Source organism: Marmota monax, unplaced genomic scaffold (genome assembly GCF_021218885.2).
Source record: "Marmota monax isolate L192 unplaced genomic scaffold, Marmota_monax_Labrador192_F-V1.1 WCK01_AAM20220418_F8-fsc00301, whole genome shotgun sequence".
NCBI classification, from domain to species: Eukaryota; Metazoa; Chordata; class Mammalia; order Rodentia; family Sciuridae; genus Marmota; species Marmota monax.
In genome coordinates, this window is record NW_026694988.1 from 43,942 (window position 1) to 64,755 (window position 20,814).

Here is a 20,814-nt window from a genome sequence, read left to right on the forward strand (position 1 = left end):
TATGGAAGGTTGCCAATGAGGAATTTTGCAAGGAGACGGCTAGGCGAAATGCAGCAGCTGGTTATCCTCAGAGAAATCTAGATATGTTGTTAGGAAAGGGACCTTATGAGGATCAGCAGCAACAAATTGCATATGATCCTGGCGTATACGCACAAATTGCTGCAGATGCAATTAAGGCATGGAAGACTTTACAAGGACATGGAGGTTTACAAGGTCAATTATCTAAGGTAATACAAGGAGCTAATGAACCTTATGCTGAATTTGTAGATAGGCTTATTCAAACAGCTACCAGAGTTTTTGGGAATACAGAACAAGCAATGCCATTACTAAAACACCTGGCTTATGAGCAAGCGAATCGTTGGTGCAGAGATATCATTAGACCATGGAAACATGAAGATTTAAACACATATATTAAATTATGTAGAGACATTAATGAACAAGAGCAAGTCGTGGCAGCTGCAGTAAAACAGGCTTTAGATGCCAGAGACATTAATGAAGAAGGGCAAATTGTGGCAGCTGCAGTAAAACAGGCTTTAGATGCCAGGCCAAGAACATGCTACAATTGTGAACAAACAGGACATTTTAAAAGGAATTGCCCCATTGGAGGAGGGTTTAACAAAACTAGGTATCAAAGGAGTAGAATACCAGGTATTTGCCCACGATGCCGTAGAGGGAGACATTGGGCTAATGAATGCCGTTCTCAAACCACCATAGAGGGTACTCCATTATCAAAAAACGAACAAGGACCAGGTGTTTATCCACGATATCGTGGAGAAAGGCATTGGGCTCCATTGCCAAAAAATGGACAGGGGGGCCCAATGCTCCGGGGCCCAAAACCACAAATATACGGAGCACTGGAGGAACCCAGCAACCCCATCAGGGTAGTGCCCAGGACACATTGTCCATCAGATCCCTCATCAGACAAACCAGAGGGAGCGCAGGGTTGGACATCTGCGCCTCCGCCAGAGCAGTACTAACTCCAGAGATGGGAGTTCAAATCATTCCCACAGGGGTGAAAGGACCTCTTCCCAAAGGAACAGTAGGCTTATTATTGGGACGCAGCTCTTCTACTCTAAAAGGACTTATGATAAGTCCTGGGGTAATTGATCCCGATTATGAAGGTGAAATAAAAATTATAGCCAGTTCTCCAAAGGGTATATCAGTAATTTCACCAGGAGATAGAATAGCACAGTTACTAATAATACCCAGCCTACATGATAAATTTTCCAGTCGTACTGTAGAAAGAGGTTCCAAGGGATTAGGCTCCACAGGTGTAGATTGGGCTATGCTTTCTTTAAATTTAGATTCTCGCCCCATGCTAAAACTAAATATTCAAGGACATGAATTTAATGGGCTACTGGATACAGGTGCAGACCTTAGCATCATCTCTCGTCAAGAATGGCCAAAACATTGGCCATTACAACAAGCCACTCAAACGCTTCGAGGCCTAGGAGTGGCGACTAATCCCCATAGAAGTGCAATGGTATTAGATTGGAAGGATCCTGAAGGATGTGAAGGAACTATACAGCCATATGTACTGGATCATCTTCCCGTAAATTTATGGGGACGAGATGTCCTAGATCAATTAGGTTTGACATTAACAAATAACATCAACCAAAATGCACCCACTATTATGACTAGACAAGGTTTTAGGAAAGGAAAAAGATTAGAAAAACAAGAACAAGGTATAGCAGCACCAATACAAATAGATCAAGGAACAGACAGACATGGGTTGGATTTTCAGAAAGGGCCACTGAGACAATAAAAAGTACTTGGAAATCAGAAAGACCAGTATGGGTTCCTCAGTGGCCCCTGACTAAAGAAAAGATACAAGCAGCCCATGACCTGGTCAAACAACAATTAGCAGAAGGACATATACAACCTTCTGTATCTCCCCATAATACTCCCATTTTTGTCATCAAAAAGAAATCTGGTAAATGGAGATTATTGCAAGATTTAAGAGCCATTAATAATGAGATGGTTATTATGGGACCTGCTCAATCAGGGATTCCTCAGTTGTCTGCTTTGCCAAAAACCTGGTATGTTTTAGTTATAGATATTAAAGATTGTTTTTTTTTCAATTCCAATTCATCCTGAGGATAGTCCACGTTTTGCATTTACTATCCCTGCACTGAATCATGAAGGTCCTGATCAGAGATATGAATGGAAAGTACTCCCTCAAGGGATGGCTAACAGCCCAACTATGTGTCAAATTTATGTTAACAAAGTAATCCAGCCACTTAGAAATCAAAATCCTGAACTACAAATATTTCACTATATGGATGATGTATTATTAGCACACAAAGATAAAAACACATTGCTAGAATGTTATGCCACACTTACAAACTTATTAAAAAATTATAATCTAGAGATAGCAATAGATAAAGTACAATTAAATTTTCCAATTAATTATTTAGGAGTTCTATTATCCTCAACCATGGTCCGTCCACCAAAAATTCAAATACGAGTAGATCAACTCAAATCACTTAATGACTTTCAAAAGTTATTAGGAGACATAAATTGGATAAGGCCTTATTTAGGTATACCAACAGGAGAGTTGGGACCTTTATTTGATATCCTAAAAGGTCCATCAGATCCAAATTCACCCCGAATGTTAACGCCTGAAGCAAGAAAGGCATTAAAAATCATTGAAACATATATGGAAAATATGCATTTGGATAGAATTGATATAAGTTTGCCTTTATTATTTATTGTACTACCAACAAAAAATATTCCTACAGGAGTATTTTGGCAAGAAGGTCCATTATTATGGATACATTTATCTTATTCTCCTAACACTATTCTTACTAGGTATCCTGAGGCTGTAGGACAATTAATACTCAAAGGAATAAAAGCAGCAAAGGGAGTGTTTGGAATTTCTCCCAATAAAATTATTACTCCATATACTATGAATCAAATTGATGAGTTAGCTAATGAGTTAAATACTTGGGCAATAATCATGTGCAAATCTAATGTTTCATTTGATAACCACTTACCATCTAATCCTTTATTGTCTTTTTGGTCATTGCATCCTGTAATTTTTCCAAAAATGACAAGAAAAACACCTATCATGAATGCTCCAAATATATTCACTGATGGGTCAAATAATGGTACAGCAGCAGTAGTTACCCCTGATCAAACTTTTACATTTTTAGTACCCAAACAAACAGCTCAAAAGGTAGAGCTTAATGCAGTTTTACAAGCTTTTGTGATGTTTAAAGATTCTGTATTTAATTTATTTTCTGCTAGTCAGTATGTAGTTAATGCTATAGTATCTCTTGAAGATGCTGGTAGGATTTCCCCTTCTTCTACTGTTTTCTCTTTGCTTTCCACTATACAAAGTCTAATCTGGGACAGAAAAGATCCATTCTTTATAGGACATATCAGGGCACATACAGGATTGCCTGGAGCCCTTAGTTTGGGCAATGATTTAGCAGATAAAACTACACATGACATACATATTTTCTCTACACTAGAAGAAGCTATAAATTTTCATAAAAAGTTCCATGTCAATGCTAATACTTTACAAAAGCGTTTTAAAATAACTAAGGAACAAGCTAGACAAATAATAAAACAATGTCAAAATTGTGTGACCTTTTTACCACAAGTTAATCTTGGAGTCAATCCTAGAGGTTTGATACCTAACCATATTTGGCAGATGGACGTCACACACTTGCCAGAATTTGGAAAATTAAAATATTTGCATGTTACAGTTGATACTTCTTCTGGATTTTTGATGGGCTCCCTTCATGCCGGAGAAAAAACTAAAGATGTTATAGCTCATTGCTTACAAAATTTTGCCACTGTGGGTGTTCCAAAACAGTTAAAAACAGATAATGCCCCTGGTTATACTTCTACCTCTTTTAAACAATTTTGCTCAACATTTGGCATTACTCATATAACAGGAATCCCATACAATCCACAGGGACAAGGCATAGTTGAAAGAGCTCATCAAACTATTAAAATGTACTTATTAAAGCAAAAAGAAGGAATTGGGAAGGGGTATATATTCCCCAAAGATAAACTTAAAATAACCCTTTTTACTCTAAACTTTTTAAATTTGGATTCATCAGGACTTAGTGCTGCAGAAAGGCATATGTGTCCAAAAAATGTACATAAGCCCAAGGTACTTTGGAAGGATATTCTAACAGGACAATGGAAAGGTCCTGACCCAGTAATTGTCTGGAGACGGGGGTCTGTTTGTGTGTTTCCACAGGGAGAACAGCAGCCGATTTGGATTCCAGAGAGATTAACCAAGGTCCTGACCCAGTGATTGTCTGGAGTCGGGGGTCTGTTTATGTGTTTCCACAGGGAGAACAGCAGCCGATTTGGATTCCAGAAAGATTAACTAAAGCGATTTCTACAGACCAAAAAGAAGATGATTTGGCTCAAATCCATAACAACTGATATCCAAAACTCCAGTTTGGCTATTCTTACATCTGCAACAGAACCAGGATGCTTTTTTCAATATCTATTTTATTATTGCCCTTTGCCATATCATGAAGTTCTTTTTTGTTTTTTGAGCTCATACAGACCTAGGTTAATGTTTTGCTGATCAGTTCTATTTTTTGACTATAGAGTTTTTAAGCATTGCAATGGAGATTTCACCTGTAAAAAGTTATAAGGCCTTTACTATAATGTTATGTGTTGTATGTATTATATTGTGTGTGCACACTTGTGTTTTGTGTTATATGTTTGAATGTATGTATGTCCATATATCATATATATGATGAGCGCTCATGATAAAATGGATCCAAATATTTTTTTTTTCACGTGATTTATATGGTTTAATTTAAATTGGGTAAACAACTGTTGAGGATTGTTTTAATATGTAAACAAAAAAGAAGGTTAACAGATCTGTTTGTTTACTTTCACCTTTCCTTTTCATTATATTTAATAATTCTCTTAAAGATAATGTAAATTGTTAAGAAAATTGTTTTCTTTTAGTGCCTTCTGTAATGTTACATAATTTTTTCTTTAGCCATTATTGCCAGAATTCCTATCTTCATCCCAGTGCCGGTGAAGACAATGTAAATTGTTAAGAAAATTGTTTTCTTTTAGTGCCTTCTGGAATGTTACATAATTTTTTCTTTAGCCATTATTGCCAGAATTCCTATCTTCATCCCAGTGCTGGTGAAGTCAAAGATAAAACCAATCTACAGCTTCTACAATAGCCATCACTGAACTGCTTGCAGAACTTGCCTGGACACATTGTGAGCTCACCTGTATGCATTGTGAACTATCTGTTGGTGCAGCGACTTGTGGTAGTGTTGGGGTATTTTTGCTGATGATGTCACCGGTGGTACAATTTTTCAAAGGAGCCCTCAATTGGCTTAATGTCATGGCATTTTGCATCCTCCTCTACTAGTGATGGTCTAAAATTTGGGGGCCAACAGAGGTGAGGCAAAGAACCTCACCCCCCCACAGGTGCAAAGGCCTATCCACAAGTATGGCTGTATGCTGGACCGGTAGTCAGTGACGGGTATGATCCAGTTGCAGTGGTACCAACCTAAGACAGGAGGCTGACGCCTAGAGGTCAGTTCATCCGATGACGGGTAAGGACCATATGTTGAATTGGACTGCCTAACAGGCACGGTCCCTAAGCCACATGCTTGTTGTTTAAACAGAGAGGGGGAGATGTTGAGAGCCACAGCCAAAGGGGCCCCAGCAAACTTCCAGCTGCCAGCAAACTTCCAGCTGCTGGCTGATGATTGGCTCACAGCGGCCCCAGCAACATCTAGCTGATTGGCTCCTCGGCCCCAGCAACATCTAGCTGATTGGCTCCTCTGCGGTGATGCTCATTGGACTGTTTCCCTGCCCTTTCAGACCACGGAGCTGCTCATTGGGGGACTTTTTTGGCTCCGCCCACGTGACCCAGCCAATCGGCCTCAAGAGCAGGAGGATTGTGGGAGGTGGAGAGAAGCTTGTGTGGGAGAGAGAGGCTTGGGGAAAGCCGGTGGTGGCAGTTGAGGCTCTGAGGGTTTTTCCTGAGAGACTATTTTGTTTGTCGTGTGTGGTTCTAAAAATAAAGTTAGTTTCTTTTGACAAGTGGCTCCTGATTGTGCCCAGCCAGACTGCGGCAAATTACCAACTCTATTATTATTATTTTTTTAATACTGAGGATTTTGGTGCTCAGACGTGTTCTATCATTGAGTTACATCGCCCACCTTTTTTATACTTTTTGAGAAAGGTTCTCACTAAATTGCTGAGGCTGGCCTCAAACTGTGACCCCTCCTGCCTCAGCACTCTGTGTGAGTCTCTGTGATTACAGGTAAGCACCATCACACTGGATTTTGTAGGCTCATGTGGAAGCTCAACATTCCTGCAATTCCAGCCCACCTCTCTAAAGTTAAGCCCCAGGGACTGGGAAGGCTGAGGCAGGAAGATGGCAAGTTTCAGGCCAGCCTGGGAAATTTAGAATTTTAACAACCCTGTAAGACACTGTTTAAAAATAAAAGCTGAGCGAGGTGACCCACTCCTGTAATCCCAGCATCTCAGGAGGTTGAGGCAGGAGGATCAAGAGTTCCAAGCCATCCTCAACTCTGTCAGACCCTTTCCATATATACAAAATAGGGCTGGGATGTGGCTCAGTGGCTGAGTGCCCCTGAGTTCAATCCCTAGTAACAAATAAAAGAAAAAATGCTGAGGATTTAGCTTAGTGTAAAACACCCATGGGTTCAATCCCCATTACTAAACAAAGAAACAAAAACAAAGCAAAAACAAAAAAATTTAAAAACCAGCAGATGGGCTTCAAAGGAATGCTTAAAGGCAGGAAATCAAAAATAGCCTGGAGTCATGCTCATATTTAAGGCTGGAAGGAGAAGAGACTCAAATGGTGGCACTGTCCAATATCATAGCCATTGTCCAAATGTAGCCATTTATAGTTACGTTTTTTCCATTTCTTAGCTTTTTTTCAAATTTTATTATTCTAATTTGTTTTATATGACAACAGAATGCATTATAAGTCATATTACATATATAGAGACCAACTTTTCATATCTCTGGTTGGAAACAAAGTATATACACACCATTCCTGTCTTCATACATGTGCTTTGGATAATCATGTCCATCATATTCCACCATTATTTCTAACCCCATGTCCCCTCCCTTCCCCTCCCACTCTATCTAGAGTTTGTCTATTTCTCCCCCTTCCTACCTGACTATGAAACAGCTTGATGCTGGTTGTTTTAATGAATCATAATAATAGTCATTATTTATCAGGTCGTTAGTGTGTGCCCAAAACTGTTAAAACACTTCATAAACTAGATTTCTTTTTAAAGTCATGTTTGTTGAGATATAATTTATATATGATACAATTTATCCCATTTACTTTATAGTTATATGTATTTTGATAACAAAAATATAAAAAGTGACAACATGTATATATGGATACATGGTACTACCAGCAAGGTACAGAATGTTACCTTGTTCTCCTTTCCTTCTTTTTTTTAAACAAATAGAGAAATTAATTTTAATATATTTCATTTAACCCAATGGATAACCAATATCATTTGCAAAGAAAATAATTGTTAGCAAGATATTTCATGTTCATTTTCTTAGTCCTAGTAATTCTTTGGAATCTAATGTCTATTTAACACATAGCACACCTCAATTTAGACTATACACATTTCAAATACTCAGTGGCCTCATGTAACCAATGGCTGCCCTATTGGCTCCTTTATCCATCTTTCACCTTTGGATGAGACACATGCTGTAGGCTGCATGATAAGTCTCCTTGTTATGTGGTTTCTTGTTGCATTCTATCAGAAAGGGACACCAAAGAGATAAACTTAAAATATACAAGAGTAGAGCAAGGAGTTTTATTCCTTCCTATAAGACTCTATTATAGACGGTGAGTTGGTTTCTACATGCTTTTAGTGGGAATAACTTCAGTTCGGTCACCTTCCCCTACAAGTTTTTCATAATGGCTCTCTCTTCACCTCCTACCTCTCCAAGTTTACAGAAGAAAAGGTGCTTCACAAAATTTATTAGTTACCTTCAACCTTGCCCTTATCTTTATAAATACCTTAGTAAACAATTTTTCCTCTGATTGATCTTTTCCATCTTTGAATCTTAAATAATGGCTTTTTAATTATAAGAGAGTAAAGTATACCTCATCTCATATCACAGGCAATGTATATACACATACTAGATTAATTACATATTAAAATATAACATATAAAATGCTAACACTTTTAGAAAACATATTTATATAACTTTGTGAGGAGAAATGGGAAACAAAAAAATATGAAATAAACAAAAACCTGAAAAATGAGATGATATTGTAGTTTAAATTTTTATGTGTAAAAATTTATCAAAAAGTTGAAAGAGACATGAATTGTATTACAGGTCATTTTTGTTTATTTTTGATATTTAGCTTGACTCGGTCTCTCCTTTGGTTGGCTTTTCTTTTTGCAGTTCTTCCCTTTACAGATTTTTATTGTTGTTTTTTATTTCCTCCTCATGGAATATTTTGCCAAGAATGTTCTATAGTGCGGGCTTTCTTGCTGTAAATTCTTTTACCTTTTGTTTGTCATGGAAGGTTTTTATTTTATTGTCATATTTGAAGCTTAATTTTGATGGATATAAGATTCTTGGTTGGCATCTGTTACCTTTTAGAGCTTGGTATGTATTGTTCCAGGATCTCCTGGCTTTGAGAGTCTGGGTTGAAAAATCTGCTGAGATCTGAATTGGACTTCCCTTATAGGTAATCTGATTGTTCTCTCTTGCAGCCTTTAAAATTCTATCTTATTCTGTATGCTAGACATTTTCATTATAACATGTCTTGATGTAGATCTGTTGTAATTTTGTACATTTGGTTTCCTATAGGCCTCTTGTATTTGATTTTCCAGTTCATTCTTCATGCGTGGGGATTTTTCTGCTATTATTGCATTGAAGAGATTGTACATTCCCTTGGTTTGAATCTCTGAACCTTCCTGGATCCCGATAACTCATAAATTTGGTCTTTCGATGGTATCCTATAATTCTTAGATATTCTGTTCATGGTTCCTTACTATCTTCTCTGTGAGGTCAGCTTTATTTTTAAGATTGTATATTGTATCTTCATTGTCTGAGGTCCTGAATTGCAAGTGATCTAGTCTGTTAGTGATGCTATCTATTGAGTTTTTAAATTGGCTTATTGTTTCTTTCATTTCAATTATTTCTCTTTTTTCCTGCAACTTGTATTTGCTCTCATCTCTTTGTTGGAGTGATCCGTTTTTGCCTGTATCTGCTCACTTAGGTCATTCTTTAATTCCCAAATCATTTTAGTTATGTATATTCTGAACTCCTTCTCTGACATTTCACCTACTTCACTAGCTATGGATTCTATTGTTGTAGTATCTTGGTTTGTTTGAGGCACTTTCTTCCCTTGTTTTTTCATGATGTCTATGAGTCTTCCTCTCTTGCAGTGTAGACCGGAGGTATGACAGTTTCTGCCCTATTGTCTTATAGTGTCCCTATACGTTACCAATATCTCACTTTTAAGGGAGAGATCAATATTACAGCACTCAATGTACCCAACATGCAGCCATATATCAGTAAGCTTCTATTTTTACATCTTGCTGCATTTTACTCATCAGAAATCAAGAGATGGATGGGAATTAACTCAGGCTTAAATAACCCCTGGGGTCCTCCATCCTGTCTTAAATCTGTAAGGTCTGTTGAATCATTTTCTTCAGATGATAATACAAAGACAGTGAGCAAAAAAGGTGTTTTTGTTTTTGTTTGAAGACCAACACATAGATTTGATACTTGGAATTGTCAGTGTAAACAGAAGGAAGAGATGGAGTAGGAGAATCATCAGCCTGTGGCAGGAAGATGTGGGGGTTTTGAAGATGTTCAAAATGGGAGGACTGTTTTCAAAGGAGTGGGATTGTGGTGTGGAGTAAGAGAATCACAAAAATAAACTTTGACTACTTTGCTATTTCATTAAGATTTGAGTGACTGCAGTTTTTGTATGATAGGGACATATAAAGGAGAATGATCCAAAGTTAAATAGGAATCCCCTTAGAGGCCACCATCACCTTCTCTTCCCAGGACAGCCACCCTGCAGTTTTTGTATGATAGGGACATATAAAGGAGAATGATCCAAAGTTAAATAGGAATCCCCTTAGAGGCCACCATCACCTTCTCTTCCCAGGACAGCCACCTTTGACATCGTCCATGAAACATTAATTATCTAGCATTTGCAGTAAGGTTCCCTGTGGCAGGGAACCCCCCTCTTTAGGATTAAGTCCCCTCCTAAATATGGAACAATGCTTCCTCTAAGTCTCTTCCTGCAGCTCCTTACCATCTAAGTTTTTCTGTGACTCACGACAAACAACAACCAAAAAAGTTTACCAATTACATTAATTTATAGAATAGCCATTGAAGGTTGTAATTGAAGCCACATTAAAAAAAAAAATGCTTTCACAACAAATTAAAAGGCCTGAGGCTTGCTTCCCCAAGGAGTTTCACTATATCCATTTTGCCACATCCTTTGCTATCAAGTTTCCTGTTTTATTATGAAGACGGCCTGGTTGATATCCTTACATGATTGTGCCTATAACATATCAAATCAAGTGTGATTTATTTGGGGATTTCAGAATGCAATAGGAAACAGGACATTATATTAAAAATTTTAGATTATCAGAAACACTTATAAACACAATGAATTTCAAACTCTTTCCAAATCCATTGTCCTTTCTGCATATTTCATCAGGTCATTACAAAGATGCCTATCCAATACCAACCTCTTTCTTAAACCTAAGTAGAATAAGCAGGAAAAAAAAAGAAAAAAGGAAAGAAAGAAAAAGAAAGAGTCAGAAGTGGCTGGGGTAGGGGAGACAGAGGGGAAAGTAGGAAGGAAGGAAGGAAGGAAGGGAGGGAGGGAGGGAGGGAGGGAGGGAAGGAATGATATTTTCTTTTCAGGAGTCTCCATATCGTTAATAAAACTAAAACATTACTGTTTAGCAAAGACATAGAAATGGCATAACATCTCATTTTCCCAAGAATTCTAGTAGTATTTGAATTTTTGTCATAATCTTGAAAGTGAATTTATTTTGAAAACATAGCAAATAACATCTTACTCCATTTCTGAAGGAATGTAACCATAGTGGTAAACAATGCAGCTTGGACTTAAGGAATAGTAAAGATGTAAATTTTCATGGCCCCTGTGGATATTCTTCTCATGCAAACTTTAGAACTAAACATGATCTCTGTAGAAAAAAAGAACACACTGAAAAGAAAAATGACTATCTGGCTCAGCAGGCACATATTTATTCACTAATAGCAGAGTAATTCTATTTTGCATACATGTGCCCACTTAATTTCATGAAAATGATGCTAAAAGAAAAGTATAAGATTAGGAAGGGATGTGAAAAACAAGTTTGATATGTGTGAAGCATTATTGGTGAATCAAATCAGGTAATTACTTAAGAAGGGCAACAAACCTGCTGTTCATTTATCTACATTCTTTTTTTTTTTAATTTTTTATTGTTGGCTGTTCAAAACATTACATAGTTCTTGATATATCATATTTCACACTTTGATTCAAGTGGGTTATGAGCTCCCATTTTTACCCCATATACAGATTGCAGAATCACATCAGTTACACATCCATTGATTTACATATTGCCATACTAGTGTCTGTTGTATTCTGCTGCCTTTCCTATCCTCTACTATCCCCCCTCCCCTCCCCTCCCCTGCCCTGCCCTCCCCTCCCCTCTTCTCTCTCTGCCCCCTCTACTGACATTCGTTTGTCCCCCTTATATTATTTTTCCCCTTCCCCTCACTTCCTCTTGTATGTACTTTTGTATAACTCTGAGGGTCTCCTTCCATTTCCATGCATTTTCCCTTCTCTCTCCCTTTCCCTCCCACCTCTCATCCCTGTTTAATGTTAATCTTCTTCTCATGCTCTTCGACCCTACTCTGTTCTTAGTTACTCTCCTTATATCAAAGAAGACATTTGGCATTTGTTTTTTAGGGATTGGCTAGCTTCACTTAGCATAATCTGCTCTAATGCCATCCATTTCCCTGTAAATTCTATGATTTTGTCATTTTTTAATGCAGAGTAATACTCCATTGTGTATAAATGCCACATTTTTTGTATCCATTCATCCATTGAAGGGCATCTAGGTTGGTTCCACAGTCTTGCTATTGTGAATTGTGCTGCTATGAACATCGATGTAGCAGTGTCCCTGTAGCATGCTCTTTTTAGGTCTTTAGGGAATAGACCGAGAAGGGGAATAGCTGGGTCAAATGGTGGCTCCATTCCCAGCTTTCCAAGAAATCTCCATACTGCTTTCCAAATTGGCTGCACCAATTTGCAGTCCCACCAGCAATGTACAAGTGTACCCTTTTCCCCACATCCTCGCCAGCACTTGTTGTTGTTTGACTTCATAATGGCTGCCAATCTAACTGGAGTGAGATGGTATCTTAGGGTGGTTTTGATTTGCATTTCTCTGACTGCTAGAGATGGTGAGCATTTTTTCATGTACTTGTTGATTGATTGTATGTCGTCCTCTGAGAAGTGTCTGTTCAGGTCCTTGGCCCATTTGTTGATTGGGTTGTTTGTTCTCTTATTGTCTAATTTTTTGAGTTCTTTGTATACTCTGGATATTAGGGCTCTATCTGAAGTGTGAGGAGTAAAGATTTGTTCCCAGGATGTAGGCTCTCTATTTACCTCTCTTATTGTATCTTTTGCTGAGAAAAAACTTTTTAGTTTGAGTAAGTCCCATTTGTTGATTCTAGTTATTAACTTTTGTGCTATGGGTGTCCTATTGAGGAATTTGGAGCCCGACCCCACAGTATGTAGATCGTAGCCAACTTTTTCTTCTATCAGACGGCGTGTCTCTGATTTGATATCAAGCTCCTTGATCCATTTTGAATTCAGTTTTGTGCATGGCGAGAGAAAGGGATTCAGTTTCATTTTGTTGCATATGGATTTCCAGTTTTCCCAGCACCATTTGTTGAAGATACTATCCTTCCTCCATTGCATGCTTTTAGCCCCTTTATCAAATATAAGGTAGTTGTAAAAGAAACTATTAGAGCTAATAAATGAATTCAGCAAAGTGGCAGGATATAAAATCAACACGCATAAATCAAAGGCATTCCTGTATATCAGCGACAAATCCTCTGAAATGGAAATGAGGACAACTACTCCATTCACAATATCTTCAAAAAAAATAAAATACTTGGGAATCAACCTAACAAAAGAGGTGAAAGACTTATACAATGAAAACTACAGAACCCTAAAGAGAGAAATAGAAGAAGATCTTAGAAGATGGAAAAATATACCCTGTTCATGGATAGGCAGAACTAACATCATCAAAATGGCGATATTACCAAAAGTTCTCTATAGGTTTAATGCAATGCCAATCAAAATCCCAATGGCATTTCTTGTAGAAATAGAGAAAGCAATCATGAAATTCATATGGAAAAACAAAAGACCCAGAATAGCAAAAACAATGCTAAGCAGGAAGTGTGAATCAGGCGGTATAGCGATACCAGACTTCAAACTATACTACAGAGCAATAGTAACAAAAACAGCATGGTACTGGTACCAAAACAGGCGGGTGGACCAATGGTACAGAATAGAGGACACAGAGACTATCTACATTCTTTCAAGTGAAAATATATTCACTATCCCAAGATGCCTCTTTCACTGTCAATGAAATCAAACTTCTTTATCAAATTATTCCTTTCAAAATTATTAAGAAAAACACAATAAGATCTAATTATTCTTATGTGGCAAATGGTGATGCATATGCTGCCAAGGAATGTTCTGCAATATTTTATCTCATTTTTGTCACCTGGCAAAGTGGATGATGTCTTACACTTTCTATAAACTTCTCTTCAACTGCAAGCTAACAGTATAATTGAGTGAGGGATTGATTTTTATTCCTAATGAGAAAAATGACATCATGTCATGAAACCAAAGAAAGCAGCTCCACATTACAACCACTGCTGAAGAAATTGTACATATAATTTTCACAAATCATATAAAAATGTGCATATTCGAGTCATTGAAGCCAAACAGAATCAAACAGCTAAGTTTAAAAAAAATCCTTATTATCAGTGTTTAAACATCATAAAGTAAAAATGCCATATCTGATTTTGAAAATCAGGCCTTAGGTGGATAGTCTATGTGTCTGAACAATTTTTGTTTGTGTTGTTTTTATTCTGCGTAGTTTTTGCTGGCTTTTTGACTATTTTTTTTTTTTTTGGCCTACAGCATTCGCAGGAAAATGGGAGGGATAATATTTTCACAACCAGTGCAATAAGCCACGTAATGTGTCACTTACTGGAATCTCTGATGTCTTTGGAAACCTGGTCAATAATTTTCCAGGAAAACAGAACCAAAACTAAACAGGCTATTAGCTAAGGGCAAAAAAAAATACATGCTGAATTCAACAAGCAGTTACCTTGATTTGACTGTTTTACCTGAAAAAAAAAATTCACTGAATATTTTCCTTAAATGGAGCTCACCTAAGTAGGAGATTTTGAAGATGACTTGTATATAAAGTATGTTTTCAACAAGTCTTTCCTGTTTAATGTTTTTGCTTTTGATACAGGTCTCAGTAAATAGAATGCTGGTTCTGTTATTAATTTACAATGTTTGTGCATTATCTGGGAATCATAAAAAAATAACACAGAAAAACAAATTCCCCATATTATTTCAAACACCTTATGCTTACACAGAAATTTACCCCATTAATATATAAATTTCATAAACTAATAAGACATTCTTCCAATTTTGAATAGTAAGATTATTTCCAGCTTTATACTATCATAAGTGAATTATAAATAGGAAACACTGAGTTGTATTCTGAGTTTCAGAATACAACCTTTAGGTAAACTGTCAAAAGTTGATTTACTGGGGCAGGGGCTTGGGCTCAGTGGTAGAGCACTTGCCTACCATGAGTGAGGCACTGGATTTGATCCTCAGCACCATATAAATAAAATAAAGGTATAAAAAATACAATAACATTTTTTTTTAAAGTTGATTTACTTGATCAAAGAGTACAAATATTTCAGGGTTCCTGAAAAATACTGACAAATCATTTTGCAAACAGTTATACGAATTTATATTTCTGTTTGCAATGTAAGAAAGTTTCTGTTTCACTCTATCTCCATCCATATTAAAAAGTATAAGAACTATTAAATATGGCATCTCGTTTTAATGTGCACTGCTTAGTTTACAGGTGACATTTTTTTCTATGGTTAGAAGTTATCTCAATCTCATCTGGATCTTCTAGTTAATTATTTATAAAATAAACTCTGACAATGTTTCACAATACAACAACTCAACCATTGGTGTATGTTTCCCTCTATTATCTGACTTTTGACTTATATGTGTGAGTATGCCTATGTACACATGAGACATGTTATATCAAATTTGTCATTCTCTTTGTTAAAGACATTAGTTCTACAGTCTTATTTTTTCCAATCCCTTAATCGTAAAAAGTTTCTGACCTCCAGATTTTTAATATTGAATCATATTATCTTTTCTTTTTTTAATAACTTAATTTTCATATTATTCTTTCTTACCCATTCATCACAAAAGATTAGTAAGGTACTTATTTTCTTTGCCAAAAAGAAATACTTTGAACCCAGCATAAAGCAATAGTCAACAAAAACTGATACAGCCCTTGTGTTTTTGAAGCTAAAAATCTTCTGCAACAGGCAGCTGTTAATGAAAGGAACATTGAAGATGAAATGAAAAAGATAAGGAATTCTAACTCAGGTGAAGGGATGGTGAAACAGAAAAGTATTTTTGTTATGCTAAGCAATGTGGGATGAATTCCGATAAAATAAGAACAATGTAGCTGAAAATGTTTGAGAGGGGAGCATGGAGCAAGATAGCCAGAGAGGCCAGGGGATCCTGTCACCATACAAGCCCCTTAAAATTTCACTGGGTTTTATCCTAGCAAGACAGGAAAATATGAAAATGTTTTTGGTGTTAACATCAAAAGCTAAAAACTAAAAATAAGAAGCTTAGTTCTCCATGCTGAAAATAAAGGAAATGATTTCTCTGCCCATTTTTATTTATATTTACTTTAGAAGATTAGCAATTGAAATGTAAATTCCTGTGAAAGCTGGAAGGTTGTGAGGTTTTGTTTGTTTGTTTGTTTTTTTTCCTTTTGTCAGCTTTGCAACCCAGGAATCTTCCCCAAGAACCAGGGACTATCTTTTTGAAATATAAACATCAAAGGAGATAGTGGCCCTCTCTCTTGGTGAGTACCTGTTCCAGGTGACAGAACTTCTTCCCATACTAAAGATATAAGAAATTTGGTTTTGTTGGGAGTTGCCCTGGCTCCAAAGACTAACTTCCCCATTACCCCCCCCCCCAGAAGAGCTGTCCAAAGGTGATCCCTGCTGACTCACATGATCCTTACCCACCAATCAGAAAGTACCCCATGCCAACTGTCAAACCATTAAACTGTTAAACTGTCATAACTGTCAAACCACCCCTGGCTCTATAAATAAGCAGAGCTGTTCCTCAGTAAATGGGCTTTTTCTCTGAGGATGAGCCTTGTTTGTTCTTTTAGGTTTCCCTTTGGATAAAGGTCACTAGTTTACTCACCACAATTAAAAGGTAAAGTTAAGGTGAACTACTTGTGATACATGGTGCTACCAAGTCTAATTAGTCTTACTTTAGACTGATTATTATCAATTTGAAAGCTATGATATAAATGGTTATATTGCCTAATAAAATGATAGTTCTATCTTTTCTAGTCTCTGAGTGGACCTGCCTAAGATGAGCATCACATTCTCACTTAATACTTATTTATAAATAAATGTTTTCTTTTTCTACTAACATTGTGAAGAGTTTCCAGGTTGGAAGATTTTGCTTTTCTTGTATTTACTCAACGATGTAAATGAGGGAGAGACAGGCTTAGTTTTATGTACTATAGTTATCTTTCTTTTTAGTGATCTAATAATAGATTGTATATTTCAAAATGAGTAAAAAGGTTGATTTTAAATATTCTCACAAAGAATAAGTATATGAGGTGCTTCATTAGTTTGACCTGAAACCACATCAAAATACCACATTTTACCCCATAAAGATGTACAATTATTATTTGTCTATTAAAATTTTTTTTTTAAAAAAAGTGTTGAGTTCTAGAGGGAAAATGATCCCTCTGACTATAAAAGAGAAAATGGATTCTAGAAATGGAATAGTTGTTTCTCCTGACTAATGAAGAGTTCAGGTGAGAAATGACAGGTGCTTAGAATAAGGCTGGTGTGGTAGAAAGAGATGTGCGTATGTTCAAAACTTCATGTGTAGGGTCAGGAGGATCTGGGGATGAGCTAGATAATGGGAGGACAGGCATTATGATAATTACTGAGTTACTGGATAATAGAGTAGATAAAGTCATAATAGACACAGAAGGAGCAGGGGTTAGAGAAGACTGTGTGCTGGTTTGGGAAATTCCAAGAATGGATTAGAAATGACTGGAAAAAAATTAAAAATGATAAAGTTGTCATTAGATCATTTATTTTATATTTTATTTTGGTTACTGAAATAGCATTCTAATTCCCAGTCCCCTCTCTCAATTATAAATTGCCACCCAAACAGCTCTATTTTAGTTTGATACCTCAAAATATACAAAACTGAGTGCCCAATTAAAAAGTATGTTCTTGGGCTGGGATTGTGGTTCAGTGGTAGAGTGCTCATCCAGCATGTGTGAGGCCCTGGGTTCAATCTAAAATTAAAACACAGAAGGCATTGCTTCTAGCAGAAATAAACACAACAAAACACCCTGAAACTTACTCCTTTTCAACTGGGTTAAATATCCCTTCGATGTTCTCTCTCAACATCGAGTACTAATCTCCATATGCATTTACCACAAATTAAAGTGCCTTCTTTATGTTACGTAATACACTTTTTTTTTCCTTTCCCACTTCAGGTTCTAACATAAGCAAAGCAAATATTTAAGTGTTACTTGAATGCATTCTAGAAAACACCATACTTGGAAGGCGGTGCCGCAGACCTTGGAGATGAAAGGAGTAACAAAACATGCTCTTAATCATCATCCCCTTCCAGAGCAACTGGATGAAATTTCCTCTACTAATGATGGCCATGAAAAAGACACAAGTTCCCAAAGTGAGTCTGACTTCACTCAAGAATCACCTTTAACATCAGGCAACACTGGGAATTCAGGATCTGCTTTTCCAAGTTATAGTGGCACAGGGATCTCTACAGAAGGCAGCTCAGACTTCTCCTGGGGATATGGTGAACTTGATAAAAATGCCGCTGAAAAAGTCCAGGCCATGTTCACAGCCATTGATGAGCTCTTATATGAGCAAAAGTCAAGTGTGCATACCAAGAGTCTACAAGAAGAGTGCCAGCAGTGGACATCTAGCTTTCCTCACCTCAGGATTCTGGGTAAACAGATAATTACTCCAAGTGAAGGTTATGGATTATATCCTAGATCCCCACCTGCTATTTCAGCTTCACATGAAGCAGCCTTGTCTCAAGAAAGAGATTCAGCAACATCCCCTGGTTTGTGTGCTGTGGAAAGAGAAGAAGACTGTATAATCTTCTCAGAAGGAATAGTTGAGGAATACCTAGCTTTCGACAATACAGATATGGAAGAGGGATTTCATGAAAATAAATCAGAAGCAGCTACAAAGAAACAGAAATTAGGGTACCCTCCCATTGATCCATTTTACTGCATGAAAGAGGAAATTCTTGCTTATGTGTTTCACAATGTGTGGAAACAAACTGTGAGCTGTTTGGAGCAATTGACACGTAGTTACCGGGAAGGATTTGCTTCTGATGATGAGAGTAATGTTGTAGTCACCAGACCAGATTCAGAAAGTCTCTATGTGCTGAGTGAACCACATACTTTGGTGTTACCTCGAGTGCCACAGTCCAAGATGCTGTCTGTCACCTCGAATCTGATGAGTCTCTGTCAAGCAAGTGGTCATCAGCCAAATGCGAATGATCTCTTGATTCATGGGATGCCTCTACAGCCAAGAAATCTCTACCTAATTGACAAGCTCCTAGATCTTGATGACAAGCTACTTATGAGGCCTGGGTCCAGTACCATGTTTTCAACCCGAAATTGGCCAAACCGAGCCTTGGAGCTTAGTACATCATGTCTGTCTTATAAAGTGCAGTCTGCCAGGAGACGTAATCCCCCACCACGTACCCTTCCTCCAATCAGCACAAGCCACTTACGCACTGGAACACCAAGACCTGTGGAAGAAATCCCCAGAGGATCACAAGTCCCTTTGGCAGTTGACTGGCTCTCCTCTGGCTCACCAATACCCCTGAGGCGAAATAATCTGCTGCCACCTATTGGCACAAGTGAAGTGGAACACCTGAGCCCTGTGGGGCCACAAAGGCAAATGAAACCCCATGGTGATTCCAGTGGAGCCCAAAGTGCAGTGGTGGATGAGCCTAAGCATCAGCAGCCTCAAGATAGGCTCCTTTTATCTAACTTCTTCTCCAGGCCCAATACAACTCAGTCATTTATGCCAGAAACACAGTATCATCATTCACATGCACTTGAGTACCCTCATGGAGCCCCACCCAGTAGGGGATCTGCAGGTCCTCATTTGCATGCCTCTACAAAAATCTCAAAACAGAGGTGGCCAATCTCTAAAACCAGGCAGGGACCAGAAGGCAAATGAGAAGAACCTATCAGGCTGCAGCAAACATGTGGGAAGACTTCAAGAATCAGTGTTGGACCATCAAATGATGGAGAGCATGTATACAAGATCAACTAGAATCCATCCATTAAGTGTTACTTGAATGCATTCTAGAAAACACCATACTTGGAAAAGAGATAAAGCTCACAGCTCTGGGCTCAAAGGACTCATAGTCTGCATAGTCAAATCTATTAATGTATTTGTTCTTTTATGGTAATTTTCTATCCTTTTAAAGAAATAGAATTCCAAGATAAGGGATGTGTGAGTTAAAGAGGTAGTAAGTGACTGCTATTTCAATTTTACTACTGAAAAGTTTTGATCCCTTTGTTGATATCCTAAAACATTAATTTCTATTTTCTCCTACTTTTCATAGATAGCTTTTTATTCCATTGGAAAATGTGTGAGGTGATTGATTTTATAGTCAGTTATACTGTTTCCTTTATCTCTCTATTTGGATACTTTAGATCATATGACCTATCTCAAATAGGCGTTAATATTTGTTAGTGTTCTGTTTTTCAAAATGACCTCTTAACTCTTAAATTCTCAAAATTTTTCAGATTATTTTGATAGTGATGTTGATTTTTCAATAAAACTACTTTTTTTAGACTTGTAATAAGGCTATGAATTTACCTGATATTTGGTCAACACATTGAAATAAAGCTCAACCTTCCATAAACCTTCCATTTTTGTGTATTTTATATATTTCAATTAAATTTTATAATTTCTTCAGGACCATTTGGAACAATTACTTCTAAGTCTGTTTATGGCAAAACAAGGCTAAAGGCATTCAGACTTCTAGAGGGACCTTAAAAAGCCCCTGAATTTGTCATTGTTAATTCAAAGGAATAATCACAGAGAAGTAGTATTGGCTATCCATGGGGAGGAAAGAGAATAGCAGACCTGGAACAGTAGGACCCTATTCAAACTTAGACAGCTGGAGTTCCAAATTGGCCAGATTGGGGACAAATTAAAAGATTGGTATCTTCTATGCCACTAAAAAATTTTACTTAAAAAGTGAATTAAAAGCCTAGGAATAAGTCCAAATATAAATAATCAATGTGAGTATTGTTATGGTTTAGATTTGAGGTGTCTCCAAAACCTCATGTATGAACTATGCAAGAAAGTATAAAGGGTGAATGACTGGGCTATGAGAACTTTAACCCAATCAGT

General features: G+C 37.2%; 1 protein-coding gene across 1 annotated transcript; it reads left to right on the forward strand.

The window, feature by feature from the left end:
• The first annotated feature begins 16,481 nt into the window (after positions 1-16,481).
• LOC124081293 (primary cilium assembly protein FAM149B1) lies at positions 16,482-20,325 on the forward strand. Its single transcript, XM_046427504.2, has 2 exons — positions 16,482-16,579; positions 17,895-20,325. Exon 2 carries the CDS (start codon positions 17,935-17,937, stop codon positions 19,624-19,626), a length of 1,692 nt encoding a protein of 563 aa, XP_046283460.1. The 5' UTR covers positions 16,482-16,579; positions 17,895-17,934; the 3' UTR covers positions 19,627-20,325.
• The last annotated feature ends 489 nt before the right edge of the window (positions 20,326-20,814 follow it).

What these genes read in the sequence shown, in the direction of transcription:
- LOC124081293 (XM_046427504.2), top strand. Translation starts at nt 17,935, where the DNA reads ATGCATTCTAGAAAACACCATACTTGGAAGGCGGTGCCGCAGACCTTG.